General features: G+C 57.0%; 1 protein-coding gene across 8 annotated transcripts in view; it reads right to left on the bottom strand.

Moving 5' to 3' along the window:
- Positions 1-13,143, bottom strand: part of PAX8 (paired box 8) — a 43,904-nt gene that overhangs the window by 14,334 nt on the left and 16,427 nt on the right. For 5 of the 8 annotated variants that reach the window (XM_036224216.1, XM_036224218.1, XM_036224215.1 and 2 more), the window contains exons 3-7: positions 6,031-6,196; positions 4,165-4,365; positions 2,816-2,904; positions 2,425-2,547; positions 2,012-2,184 (exon numbers count right to left, since the gene is read on the bottom strand). In XM_036224216.1, the coding sequence (XP_036080109.1) occupies positions 2,012-2,184; positions 2,425-2,547; positions 2,816-2,904; positions 4,165-4,365; positions 6,031-6,196 (752 nt within the window). The remainder of the gene's footprint in view (positions 1-2,011; positions 2,185-2,424; positions 2,548-2,815; positions 2,905-4,164; positions 4,366-6,030; positions 6,197-13,143) is intronic. The other 3 variants (XM_016153075.2, XM_036224221.1, XM_036224219.1) reach the window with 1 other exon arrangement.

Raw genomic sequence — 13,143 nt, 5'->3', positions numbered from 1 at the left:
CTGAGGCTGATGCATGGACTGAGGTTTGTCCACGTGTATGTGTGCAGGCGCGAGGCACAGGGACAACATGTGCTCATCATCGGTCGTCACAAACTCATGAGGAGTCAGGAGCCGCTGGGCTCTTGACCTCTGTCATGTCAATGTGCTGCTTAGTGCGAGTGGACAGTAGAGGGACAAGAGCTACACACCTTGGGTACGCCTGGGAGTGACATCCAATGCTTCTGCTGAACACCCTCCCCATATTGGGTTCTCAAGGAGGTGGCCTGTCCCTACCCCACCTCTAGCCCCGAGGGCCCGGCTGTGCCAGGTGAAGGAACACAGCGCTCCTTGGGCAGCACCGTTGGCCATCGAGGGCTGGAAAGACCTTTCGCCAGAAGCTAAAGGAGTGAATGACAACGAATGAGTGACAGGGATAGGGTGGGGGTCACTGAGGAATGTGCTGGGCTTCAGTCTCCCCATCTGCAGCAGGTCCCCGGCTTTCACTAACTCTTTTCCAGTCTTCAAACAAGAACTGACCTAGAGGTACAGCTTCTAACACAGGTGACCATCGCACAGTCTGAGTGACATCAGGTGTTTCCACCCTTCCTGGCCCTGGCTCATCCCCACACACATGGAGACACTTGTCCTGAGGTCCCTGCCACTCTCACTGCATGACTCCTGTGCATGTGCCAGGGTCTCAGTCTCCTTGTGACCCAGCAGGTCCCATGGGGAATGGGGCTGGGAAATGGCACTGTGGCCCAGCAGGTGCTCAGGGAGGGCCCTGTGGCGGGGTTCCTGACCTCTACCAGGACACGGTGTTTGTACTCGGGTCATGCTGGTCCCTTTGGGGAGTGGCTCAACTGCTGCTCCCTGCCCCCGGAGCCCTGTGCCAACTCTCAGCAAGCCAGCCTGTCCCCAGCTGCTGATGGCAGCTTCCTCCCTGGCCCCTGTGGCTGCTGTAGCCAGGTTGACAAAGTTGCCTACCTGGACCCGGCCGCCCAGACAGCCACCAGCAAAGGCTCAGCAGATTGGCAGCCTCATTGCCATTGTCCTGTTCAGATCTTAGCACATAGGGCCATCTCACTGCTGGACAGTGACAACATGAGCAAAGAGGGAAAGACATCTAAAGTTCCCCCGCTGATGACCGGCAGGGTGGGGGTCACAATGACTTCTGGCAGCCAGTACGGCCAGAGGCAGCTCCTGGGGGTTCTGTCAGTGGTGCAACCTCACTGGGCCATCTCTGCCACCTCCCAGAAGCCAGCCCACCACAAACCGTCACCTGTCCTGAGCTGGGAATGAGAGTGGCTTTGGGGCTGTCAATCAACTGTCTGGATCTCGCTGTGTTCACTGACTCTGCTTTTCCTGAGCACCTACTTCAACAAGGCACAGAGCTTGGGGAGTAAAACATGCTCCAAGATGCTGCCCCGTGTCCTCACACCTCTGTCCACTGGATGACTGCGATCCAGTGTGAGAGGTGACCAGGAGCAGCAGGTCGCCATGTAAAAGCACAGGAGGGAGGGGTCAAACACCTGGGGAGCAGAATTTGCAGGCAAGGTGGTGCGTGAGCTGAGTCATACTGGCTGGGCGGTACTTTTCCGGGCAGAGCACTGGGAGGGCACACAGCGTGCCAGGGCAGGGAGGCATGGACGGAGTGCGTGCTGTGGAACATGAGTCACCAGGGTCATGGGTGTGTGAGTGCGAGTGGCTGGAGGGGGCTGGGGTGCTGGTTGAAGTCATGGCGTGGAGACTTTGGGCTACAGTTTTGAGGGGGTCTGGGGCTGTGCCTCTGGCCAGAAGGTAGTGGCCGTGTGGCTCCCCTCAAAGGGCTGGTTCAGAGGAGGCGAGAGGGCTGGGGGACAAGGAGGAAGTGCCAGCTCCTGGAGGAACAGCATGCCAGCTTGGAACCACGTGACGCTCAAGCCCGAGCTATCAAGACAACTTCTGGCTGCTCTGGTGGCAGGACCGTGGGCAGATTGGGGTCCTCGGAGACCGTGCGTCGCCCACCTGCACGCCTATCCCAGGTGCTTCTCACCTGTTCGCCTTTGGAGTGGCTAGGAGATGCGTAGGCCTCAGGGTAGTGCTGTCGCTCGAAGGGGCACTCAAGCGGCTCGAGGTGGTGCTGGCCAAAGGCCTCCGTGCGCAGATGCTTGCGGGCCCCGCTGCTGCTCTGCGAGTCGATGCTTAGGCGGCAGCTGTCCTGGTCACCTGGCATCCCCAGGCAGGGAGAAAGCTCTCAGGGGACTCATCTCCACCCAGCCCAGAGTGGAGTAGCAGACTCAGCTGCAGACAGAGGGCCAGGCCAGGCTCTGGCTGTGGTTGCTCAGATATAGGCCACATGCTGCAGGTGGGGAGCTGCCAAGCTGCAAAGCCCTAGGCTGAAGAGGCTTCTGTCCCCATCAGAGCAAACCACCCTGGCACTCCCCTACCCCTGTGCCCCACACTCACTGTCATCAGTCTTCCTCTTGCTGTCCCCTGGCTGCGCGATCCCTAGCAGCCCATTGATGGAGTAGGTAGAGCCCAGAGAATCGGACTGTGGTGACTCTGGGGGCGTCACGGCCGAGCTGGGGACTGAAGGGCATGAGAAGGACAGGGTCAGGATATGGGGGAGTGACACCCCTGGGAGCCCCTGCTGCCACCAGGGAGGAGTTGGGGCCACTGGCAGAAGGGATTCTGGAGTTGAGGTTGCCTGAGGTACTGCCACCCTGAACATCTCAGTGACCGGACCCTGGAGCCCAGCAAGGCTTTGTCCCTGTGCAAGGGCTCATCTGCATAGCGGGCATGTGCACAACCCCCTGCGTGTCCCCGTGTGTGCTCCTGCAGCCTCTCGGCCACTCACTCAGCGTGTGTCCTGGGCTCAGGGACTTGGTGGCCACGCAGCTGTCCATGGGGAGGTTGAAGGGCTGCTGCACTTTGGTCCGGATGATTCTGCGGGGTAGATGGGGAGGCTAGGAGGGGGCCAGCAAGCAGGCCCGGGGGCCTCTCAGACCCAAGTGCCCTTTTGAAATTCCGCTTGGGGGTCATAGAGGCGCCTGGCACTCAGCCTGTGCCCATCAAACCCACGACCTCACTGCTCACACATGGCCTTCCCCAGTACTCCCATCTCACAGTGACATCCCAGTCACTTGAGGCAGATGCAGGGCTGACACTGCCTACCCCTCCTTCTGCGATCACACTGCTCTCGGGTGCTGCGGTTTGACCTTGGACCCCTCCGGCCCTGGTCCCTCTCTGCACATGGCTGCAGGCACGGCAGTGTGCCCCGCCGCCCGCTGCCTCCCTCCAGGTTGCTCACTGCCCGCCCCATCCATCTCGTCCTTTCCGGTCTCTTCTTTCTATTGCAGTCAGACTGGACTTTCTGAAATGCAAGTCAGTCTCCTGCTTAAAAACTGCCACGAGCTTCTCCTCGCTCAAAAGCCAGAGACAAGACCATGTTACCGGCCCCCCTGCTGTTTTCCTACTGACACCACCTTGTGGCCTTTGCTGACAGCTGCTCCTCAGCCTGTCCCCTGCCTGTCTTTCTCTGTGTGCTGGCTTTCTCCCAACCTCTTGTTTCAGGTCCCCTGAGCCACAGGGCCTTTGCATGTGCTGTCTCGGAGCTCTGTCGCCCCCTTTCAGCTAGTTGACATTATTCACTGTGTCTTGCTCAGGGGCATCTCTTTAGAGCTCCCTTAAACCGGGTTGCTCCATGCTGGCTCACATGCCCTCACGGCCCTCTCCTTAGCACCACTAGATCTGTGTTTTTACAGCTGTTTGTGTGGGCACTTGATGAGCCTCTGTCTTCCCACTGGAAGCTCTGCCAGGCCAAGGGTTGTGCTCCGAGCACCTAGCACATGGCAGTGAATTACGTAGGTGTGAAGAAATGAGTGGGCAAGTGATTGGTTAAGGTCCTGAGTGAATCACCGGATGGTTAAACAAATGAGTGACTGAATGAGTTCCAGATTTGGGGTCATGTGACCTTAAGAATTGATTCAAACAGAAGGATCTGATGGCACGAAAGAGCATGTGTTGCGCAGGGAAGGAGACCGCCAGGACAGTCAGGCGGGGCGTGGGGGTGCCTGCAGCCTCAGGGGGGTGGGGGGAGGTGACACCTGCTTCCTCTTCTGCAGAGGTCCCCCCCAGCTCGCTCCACAAGCCAGGCCCTTCTCCCTCACAGTCCCCCAAGGGCCATGCCCTCTGCCCATCTCTCACCTGTTGATGGAGCTGACACTAGGCACAGTGTCATTGTCACAGACGCCCTCGGCCAGCAGCCGGTCCCGGATCTCCCAGGCGAACATGGTGGGGTTCTGGCGCTTGTAGTCCCCGATCTTCTCCACCACCTTGGGGGTGGCCACCTTGGGCTTAGAGCCACCTATCACCCCAGGCCGGATGCTGCCAGTCTCGTAGTACCTGCTCCAGTAGGCACCCAGAGACCGCCTAGTAGGCAGGAGGCCCTCGTCCCCGCAGAGGCTTCTGGGGAGCGACTGGGGTCTGTGCCCCGAGGCTGGCCTCAAACACTTGGTGGTCCAGCACTGTCTCCTGCATGGGCAGGTCTATGCTGCTGCCCTGCTGGACTGCGGTGCTGCAGACCTCAACCTGGATGCCTGGTTTCTCCCCTTCCCTTCCCCTCCCTCTCGCCAGTGGTGCCACTCTATGGGGCCTACGAGACTCCCTCTGAGAAAGGCAGTGCTTACGTCAGAGCTTTGTGAATCATGGGGTCACTGTGGTGGTTTCCTCCACCCAGCTTCTCTTGGCCACAGTGTGGCTCGCAATCTCTTTGGTTGTCCTGGTTTTGCCCCTCCCCAGGAGGCCAGCCGGGGTGGCTGGGCCTCTGCCTGTCTGCTGGTTCACCTCCCTTCCCCTCACTCCACCCCTGCTGGACACGGGGTTTTCACTAGGTTCTGGGGCTCAGGCTGAAGCCGTCCCTCCCAGCGTCTGGGATCCCAGCCCCGCTTGATATCCGGCTGCATCCTCAAGCTGAGCCTCTGCTTTGTCCACCCAGCCAGCTGCTTTGGCAGATCACCAGCCAGCGTCAGGATGCCCACCCTGCCTTGTTCTGGAAACTCTCTGGTCTCCTCTGCCATGAACTAACTTCTACTCTTCAAAGGTTGTTCACCCGTCACCATCCTCCAGGCCTCACCCCCTTTCTGGGACAGACTCGCCCCAGGGTGCCCTTTCCTGATCCCACTCTCCCCTGACACCTCCCATCAGGAGGCCAGAGCTTCCCAGGACTCAGTGACAGCCCAGGCCCTTTGTTCCTTTGAACTGGAGCCCCCCACTCCCTGCTTGTGGGTGGGGCAGGGAGGCAGCTTTCCTGAGGGGACTTGGATGGAGGCCCCAACCCTTTTCCTAGGGGCACTGCTGCGAGAGTGGCCACAGCAGCCCAGATGCAGTCCTGGCTACTTCTGGTCCCACTCAAACCTTTGGTCAGAGGTTCCCAATTCACCCAGAAGATGGGACTCAGCAGAATGGGGGTGGGAGACAGCACGCCCCCCTGCAGCCCCCCCAGCTCTGCTCTCATGGGCATGGGCTGGCGCCTAGACCTTGAATTCATTTTTTAAACTAAGGTTCTTTAGGTGACTGTAACATGCAGAGAAGGCTGTGAGCCACTGCGCTGAGTTAGTGTTCATGAGTGTCATCTGGCCATCTCATAAGGTTCCCAGCACCAGGCCTGGCTGTGGGAGATGCAATGTAGTGAATCTGGGGTCCCAGGGGTCTGTATTTCACCAAGCAGCCTGGTGCTCTGGGAGCTACAGTTTGAGAAGCACGAACTTGGATGTCACGCGTGTAGGGGTTTGACCTTGGGGCCCACCTTCGAGCACATGTCCCCTGCCTAATGGCTCTTTGTCCCTGGGTCTTAGCAAGAGGATAGCCTCTGGGGAAGACTCTCCTGTTACAGGAGCAGAGAAGCCTCTGAAAAATGAGATGAGGGGGAAAGGAGAGGTGTGTAGGGAAGGAAGAGCCACGAGCTGATGGCCAGAGGCACCAGCCTACCCTGTCCATCCCAGGACTGGGCCCTGCTGGTGAGGGTGGCTGTGAGGCCAGCCTGCAGGAGAAGTGGGTGAAGTTCATGCTTACCTGCCGAGGATCTTGCTGACGCAGCCATGGCTGACGCGGAGCTGGCGGGAGATGTCACAGGGCCTGACACCCTGGTGCGCCAGGTCCACGATGCGCTGGCGAACCACCTCTGGCAGCGGCCTGCCATTCACGAAGGCACCTCCCAGCTGGTTCAGCCCTCCATGGCCTGAGAGGACAGGGGCCAGCTCAGGGGTTGGGCCAGGTGGGCAACCTGGGTTGCTGTGCCTATCTGTTGTCCCACACCCAGGTACTGTGGGCCTACTATGTGCCAGGCTCTGCTGAGAGGAATAAGGCGGATGTTCCCTGCTTTCACCTCATGGGGTTTATTAAAGTGTGGTCCAGACCACCAGCAGCCCAGGAATATGACAGGTGGCCACTGAGGGGCAGGGATCTACAAGGGGTATGGAAGCACAGAGGGGACCAAGCCCAGGCTCAGGGGATGGCAGAAGGGCTCCTGGAGAAGCCCAAGCAGGGACTGAGGAGAAGAGGTGCTGCTGGCTGAGCGAAGTGGGAAGGATAAGGGAGCGAGGGGCTGGTCTGTCAGGTTGAGCAACTGCCTGGATCCAGTTGGGATGATTTCAGGGCAGACCTCTGTTAGCCTGATAGGACACCGGGCTCAGAGCGTGTTAGTGGTTTGATCATAGCACTTACGTGCCTCTGCATGTACGTGGAAGAGCGAGGACCCAACTGAGGGGTGAGGGCCCCACTGTGCTACCGGCTGCGTGGGCTCTGCCCTTGGCCCGAGCTGAGCCTGGGAGTGGGCAGTGGCCCTGCACTCAGGAGGCCATGGTCCCGACACGAGGATGTCTTTTCTCACAGGGGCAGGATGTGGCGAGCAGCCACGATGGTGGAGCCTCGAGGGTGGCATTTGGGGAATAGGCAGGCGAGGGGAGCCAGGCCTTCTGTGCGGACCTGGTAAAAACCCCTTGTGGCCGAGGCTGGGCAGCCCCCCGCTGGGCGCCCCGTGCCCATTACCGCCCACTGACTTAGCACAGTCAGAACTGCGTGCAGGGCCTCCTCTGGCCCAGGCTGTCTTCAGCGCAGGGGTCAATTTCCCTTAAAAAAAAAATTAAAGAGGCCAAAAGCCTCCGGCCTGGGCACTAAGTCAGGAGGAAAAGCCCTCTGGCCAAACACTCAGCAGGAGGGACACGATGATCCAACTTCCTGGTGAGCTTGGGCACACCCTCCTCCTCCTTGTCCTGGGCAGCTTGTCCCCAGGAGTACTTCCCTCCAGGGCTGGGGGTGCCTGGAGGGGCATCGGCGTTGCCCAGATGGCTGAGGAGTGGCTCACTGGCCCCTCCCTGGCCGCAGCCTGTCTTGGAGAACAGCTGTAGCCCTTTGACCTCCTCTCTGTCCTGGTGGCCTTTCAACTCTTTGGGGTCCAGATACTGAACACCAGGTGGCGCCAGACAGCCACCAAAACCCAGCCAGCCCTTGAGTGTCCAGCTTTGTCCCCACTGCCCAGAACAGAGGCTCCAGGCCACCCACACAGGCCCAGGACCTCCGTGTCTGGAAGCGAGGCTCCCCACAACTGGAGATCTTCCCTGTCAGACAGGCTGCAGGGCTAAAGATCCAAATGCCACTCTGGCTGGTGTGAACTACTTGGTGTTTTGCCTTTAACATAATAGCTGCTTCTCTGAAAGGCTTGGCTGGCTGATTCGTAGCACCCAGGGATGTAGGCCCTTCCAGGAGCTCATTGACTAGCTCAGCATGTGGGGACCTTTGAATTTTGAATTTTCTGGGTCTTTCTTTTATGTTAATGGTATTTGAGTGACTCATGTGACTGTGCGGAGAGGTGGGCTCCCACATTGACTCAGTCTGTCTCAATTTTATCATTTGAGAAAGTTGGATTTTTTTCAGCCTTAGTGTTTTCATCCGCTGAATGGAGCTAAACAGAGCCTCTTGTATCTGCCGCTGACCAATGCCATCTGCTATGGAAGTGTATGTGTAGGGCGGGGGTGGTGAGGATGGGGAGTGCTTGGTTAGCTGAGAATTCTGCTAAAAATGTAAAGGTTTTCTAATTTTCTATATTCATGTGGTTGCATGTAGTGGCCCAAGCTTGGCCCTAAGCCAGGCAGCGGTGCTTAGACTTGAGTGAACATCCAATCACTTGGGGGCTTCTTAAAACACAGGCTGCTGAGCCCAGTGAGCTTCTGAGTTGGCAGGCCTGGGATGGAACCAAGAACCTGTGCCTCTAAGACGTCCCAGGTGGGGCTGTGCTGCTGGCCCTGGGCCATGGGCCGAGCGCCACTGCTTCAGGGTGGGCGGTGGCTGGTGGAGTAAGTTTAAGAGAACAGCTGACTACCTGTGCACCCCTATCTCTGGCCCCACCTTCTTCTGGAATTATAATTCTTACAGTTCTCTTCTTAAGACATATGTACCAAGTGCCCACAGTGAACCAGGCCAAAAGCCCCAAGGGCTCTAACTTGAACTTGACTGAAGCCAGGCCCTGGAGGAACTTAAATCTCTAGGGGGATGTGATCGGACCATTGGGAATTGCCACGTTAAGGGGACGCTCCCTACAGAGGTGGGTCTGGAGGCTGGGGCCCATTGGGGTCAGAGGAGCTGTAGGGTGGTATGACCGGAGAATGGCCAGGTGGAGCCGTCCACGCATGAGGCCTTTGTGCTGTCCACACTGGAGGCCTTATTGTGGCCGGAGAGTGGCAGGAGGGAGCTTTCGCTCAGGGCCAGCTGGCTGCAAATGGAGACAGCCCCTCTGGTTGAGGCTTGGAGCTGCATCCCCGACATGCAAGGACTTGTGTCCCTCCTGTGTCTGGCATGGGTGGGTGGACTCCTTTGAGTCAGTCTCAGTGAATGCCTGGAGGTGGGTGCAGCCTTCCTTCCTGCACGGTGGAGTGCTAGCCACCTTTCCTGCGGCAGCAGATGGGTGGCCTTGGAGGCCGGAAACCAGGCATGAGTGGGAGCTCCTGGTGGGGCCGGGAGCAGGTGTGGACCAGGAAGGAGTTTGCAACCCCTGTGGCAAAGGCCCTTGGCATAGTCCAGAGGCTTGTAGGTGTGGAGGAGGAAGACGAAGCCTGGCTGGACACAGTGGGTTCTGCGTGAAGGTCCTTGGACGAGGGTGTGCCAGCTGCCCAGGCAGAGAGGATGCTGCACGGTGAGGGCGTCTGCATCCCGCAGCGCTGCTGGGAGGCCTGCCGTCCTCAGCAGAGGCGGAGGTCTGAGGACCTTCTCTGTGTTTTCTTCTCCCCTTCTGGGCTCCAAGGAGTAGGGAAAAGAGAGGCTCATACCCAGATTTGTGTTAGTCGCTGACACCTGAGCCCTGGAGGTGTGAGGATGGCTTTCCGTGCCCCACGGTCCTTTGCATACATTTCTGTCACAGCATGGCAACACTGAACCGTGACCTTTTCTGTTTGCTTTCCTGGATGTGTCGTCTGTCACAAAAGTCCGACCAATGCTATTTACTAGACACACATGACTGACAGATGCTTCATAAACATGAGGAGCACCATAAGGGTTGTTGAGTGGGCTCCCCACCCTGGAACCCCAGGTCCCAGACTCAGTTACTTTCCTCCTGCACATCCAAGGTGCTATTCTGGGGTTTTTTGCTTAAGCCCAGAGTATGGTTGTAAGTGTAGGTGTTGGCAGGACTCTGGTGGGATGTGGGGTGTACTCTGGGTCATGCCTCCCACCCTGCACAGAGGCGTGGCGGGGCCGATGCCAAGCCAACCGTCTCTGGCGTCTTAGAGCACGCTCACTTGCAGGCTGTGATCTCCCACTGTGACCTCCCAGCTGCTCCCCTTGGCGTGGCGCCTTTTTGGAACAACCTAGTATTCCAACCTCTTGTTCCACTTCCCACCCCGAGTCTGCACCCCAGGTCACTCCTGCGGCGTGAGGGTGCGGGAGACTGAGCACTCAGGCCCTCAGACGAGCACAAAAGGGCTGGCAGGCTGAGAGTGGCACCGCATCTGGGTTTCCCCCGACCGGCTTGTCCTTTGCTTCTGAAGACAGCAGCCATTTCTTGTTGGTCCTGCAGCCTCTGCCTGTCCTGGAACCCTCTCTACCAACTACCCTCCATTCCTATGATATCGTTTGCCTTTCCGTTTCAACCAGGTCCTTGCCCTGGACTTGCAGACATGTTTGGATCGATCTCTGCAGCCTTGCAGACCTGATCACAGCAAACACACACACATGCATACACATGTACGTGCGCATGCAAAGAAAACCCTTCCCTTGACAACAAAACGTTTGTTTCCTGTGGCCTTCGCCTGAATTTTTCAAGAAGCTTTGCTCTTCCACTTCCTTCGTTTCCGCCTTTGCTGCTCAATGGTCACCTTCCCATGTGCTGGACATGTGCTCAGACGCTTGGTGACGCCAGACAGATGGCTATGGTGGCGGTGCTAGGATCCCCATGGAGGTTTCCATGGCAATAAGCCTTCTAGTCCTTTTGCCTTCAGACTTGCTGTGGTTCCTTTTTGATGGGTTCTCGGCCCTCCCTTGTCCCTTTATATCCACTGTGTGTGTGTGTTTAGGGGGACTTCTCTCAAATCCAGGTGCTGTGTTCACTCCACCTGGCTGTCCTCAGCGGCCCCACCCACTGTTATTGTTTTACCTGGCCTCACATACTGATGGCCTCCTGGGTATCCCAGGTGCCTCTAGCCCCATTTTATTTTCAACTTTTCATCGGAAATCTCCCCTTTGCTGAGGCTCCTCCTCTAGTGCTGTCTGTATGTCCCCTCTACCTGGAACCCTCATTCTCTCTTATCTAGTCACCTCCTGCCCACTCTGTACAGCTCAGCCCGGTCATATTCCCCAGGTGGCTCTGTATCATTCCACAGGGCAGAAAGATGTTCTCCTGTCCAGAAAGATGTTCACGTAGCACCTGTCACCTTTCTAGCATGGCATAGGTCATGTTTTAATTCTACGTGCATTCGCATGATCATTTGTCCAAGTGGTGACTGTCTTCACTCACCAGGCTGAAAGCCCATGAGGACAGGACCATGTCTGTTTTGTTCACCATTGAATTACGCTAGGTGTTTAAGAAATATACGCCACGTGAATTAACTGGCTGCCGCTAGTGTCTTCCATTCTGCCCCTGCAGAGTACTCGCCAAACCATGCCATTTTCACCTCCTAAATATTTACTTAGCCAGTACCACCCGGCCGCCCCCAGCACGTGCATGTTCCTATGTTCATGTATCCACTCGACACATGTTTATTGAGCATCGATCATTTGCCAAGCACTTAACTAAACTTGATGGCATGGAACTTGTCCTGCCTCGTGTAGCTTCCAAACCAGGAATAAGGAAACACAGAAATAAATGTAAAATCATTGCTAGGATATGTGCCAAGAAGAACACAACGCAGGGCATGGCATTAAAGAATAATGAGGGCAGGGCAAGAGATGGAATTAGTTCTGGGTGACCAAGGAAAACCTGAGTGGTGTGTACATGCTCTGGGATGGAAGTGAGCAGGGCTTAGCCCATCACCTGGCTCACTGGTCTGTGTACCCAGCTTTGTGCAGGAAGCCCTCAGCCTGGCCACGTCACTCCCATGTTCAAGGAGCCTTCCAGGGCGCGGCCCCATTATCTGCAGGGTGAAGTTTAGGCTACTAAATCAGGAGGAAGATGCCCACCTTCTGCAGCATCCGAATCCCGAATCCCTTCCCACCCACCACCACCATACTGTATTCTTGTTAATGTTGCCTTCTCTGCCAGAAGGCTCTATCCTTACCTCCTCCTGATTGATTCATTCTCAAACCTGAATTAGTTCAGGAAGCAACCTCCTATAGGAAGTCCTCCCTGACCTTTCTGCTTATTGTCTCTTTTAAACGTGCCAGGGCATAATCTCTCCCCTTATGCATAGCAGGATGTAAGCATGTGTTTGTTCTGGCTGGGTGGTGCTGCATATACTGTGCATCCCTGAGGGGTAACATAGCTGCTCTGTCCACGAGACCTTAATATCTAGTATAATGCACAATAGGTACCCGGTAAATGCTGGTTGAGTTAATTATTGGAGGGAAGGAGGCAGGCCCAAATGAGCTTAGAATGTGTAAGGCCCCCACATTCTCTGCCCTGAGCAGAACTCTGAGACATAGGCTGTTTAAAGAGGGGGTACAGCTATCCCCCCCCCCAGGAACAGAGAGGTTGCCCCCCTGCAGGAGGCAGAACGACTGCAGGGGACTTTGTCAGCTCTGCCATCAAGTCTTGTCATTGACATTAAATGTGTTGGGCTGTTGTGAGGAGCCACACAGGGTTCACAGGCGGGCCTGTCTCCTAGGCCAGGCCTCCCACACTCTGGAGTCCTGGCCAATGGGAGAGTCCCTGGGGCCCTGAGACCAATAGGGTGAGAAGTCTGGTTCCCTGGATCAGTCTGGAGGGTAGGAGGGAGCACTGTGCTTCCAGCCCCACCAGGAGAGAGCTGGGGAGCGGGAAGGCAGGTAGATGAGGGAGGACACTGAGGTTCCTGTGGTGGGCCTCTGCGTGTGTGTGGCGGGGGCGACTTTAAAGACAAAGGAAGCAGGGAAGGAAGGAGGGATCTAGGCCTGGGCAGTATTCAGTCTCTCCCCTGGGAGGGCACCCCTAGCCAGGTGTAGGGAGGCTCACTCTGGAGGCAAGTGGACACTCCAAGCACATCTTTGTGTTAAATTCTCATGATGCCCTGATGAGGAGCACATTATCTCCACCTAACAGACAGGAGGAGCCGAGACCCTTGGAACTTGCCTGGTGCGGCTTGTTTGGTGCTACGAGCTGGGAGGCTGCTCCTTAGGCTGCAGCCCAGGTCTCAGGGCAGCCCCTCTTCTAGGAGCAAACCCTTCTTCCTGTCACCACCAAGTGGGGCCACTTTCCCAAACTCAGTTTTCAACCCTTGCCAGGGTTGGAGCCTAAGTTTCTCTTTTTGTGATTTTCCTTAGAACAAACCTAATTCCTTCTCACCCCCTCTTTCCAGCCTGTTTACCCCTGCGCCACACCCCCTCCCCAGGCCTTTGCCGGTTTGCTCCTCTGTCCTCTGTCTCTTCAGGTCCCTTGCTATCTTTTATGTTTGCCCCTGCTCTCTCCTTGCTGCCTCTCACCTCCTCCCAGCCCCTTCCCTGCTGCCTCCCACCAGCCTCCCATCCACTCGCCCAGAGACTTCCCTTCCTCCCTAGCTGTGCTGT

Source organism: Rousettus aegyptiacus, unplaced genomic scaffold (assembly GCF_014176215.1).
Source record: "Rousettus aegyptiacus isolate mRouAeg1 unplaced genomic scaffold, mRouAeg1.p scaffold_m13_p_7, whole genome shotgun sequence".
NCBI lineage: Eukaryota > Metazoa > Chordata > Mammalia > Chiroptera > Pteropodidae > Rousettus > Rousettus aegyptiacus.
This window is presented reverse-complemented; position numbering and strand designations above follow the sequence as displayed.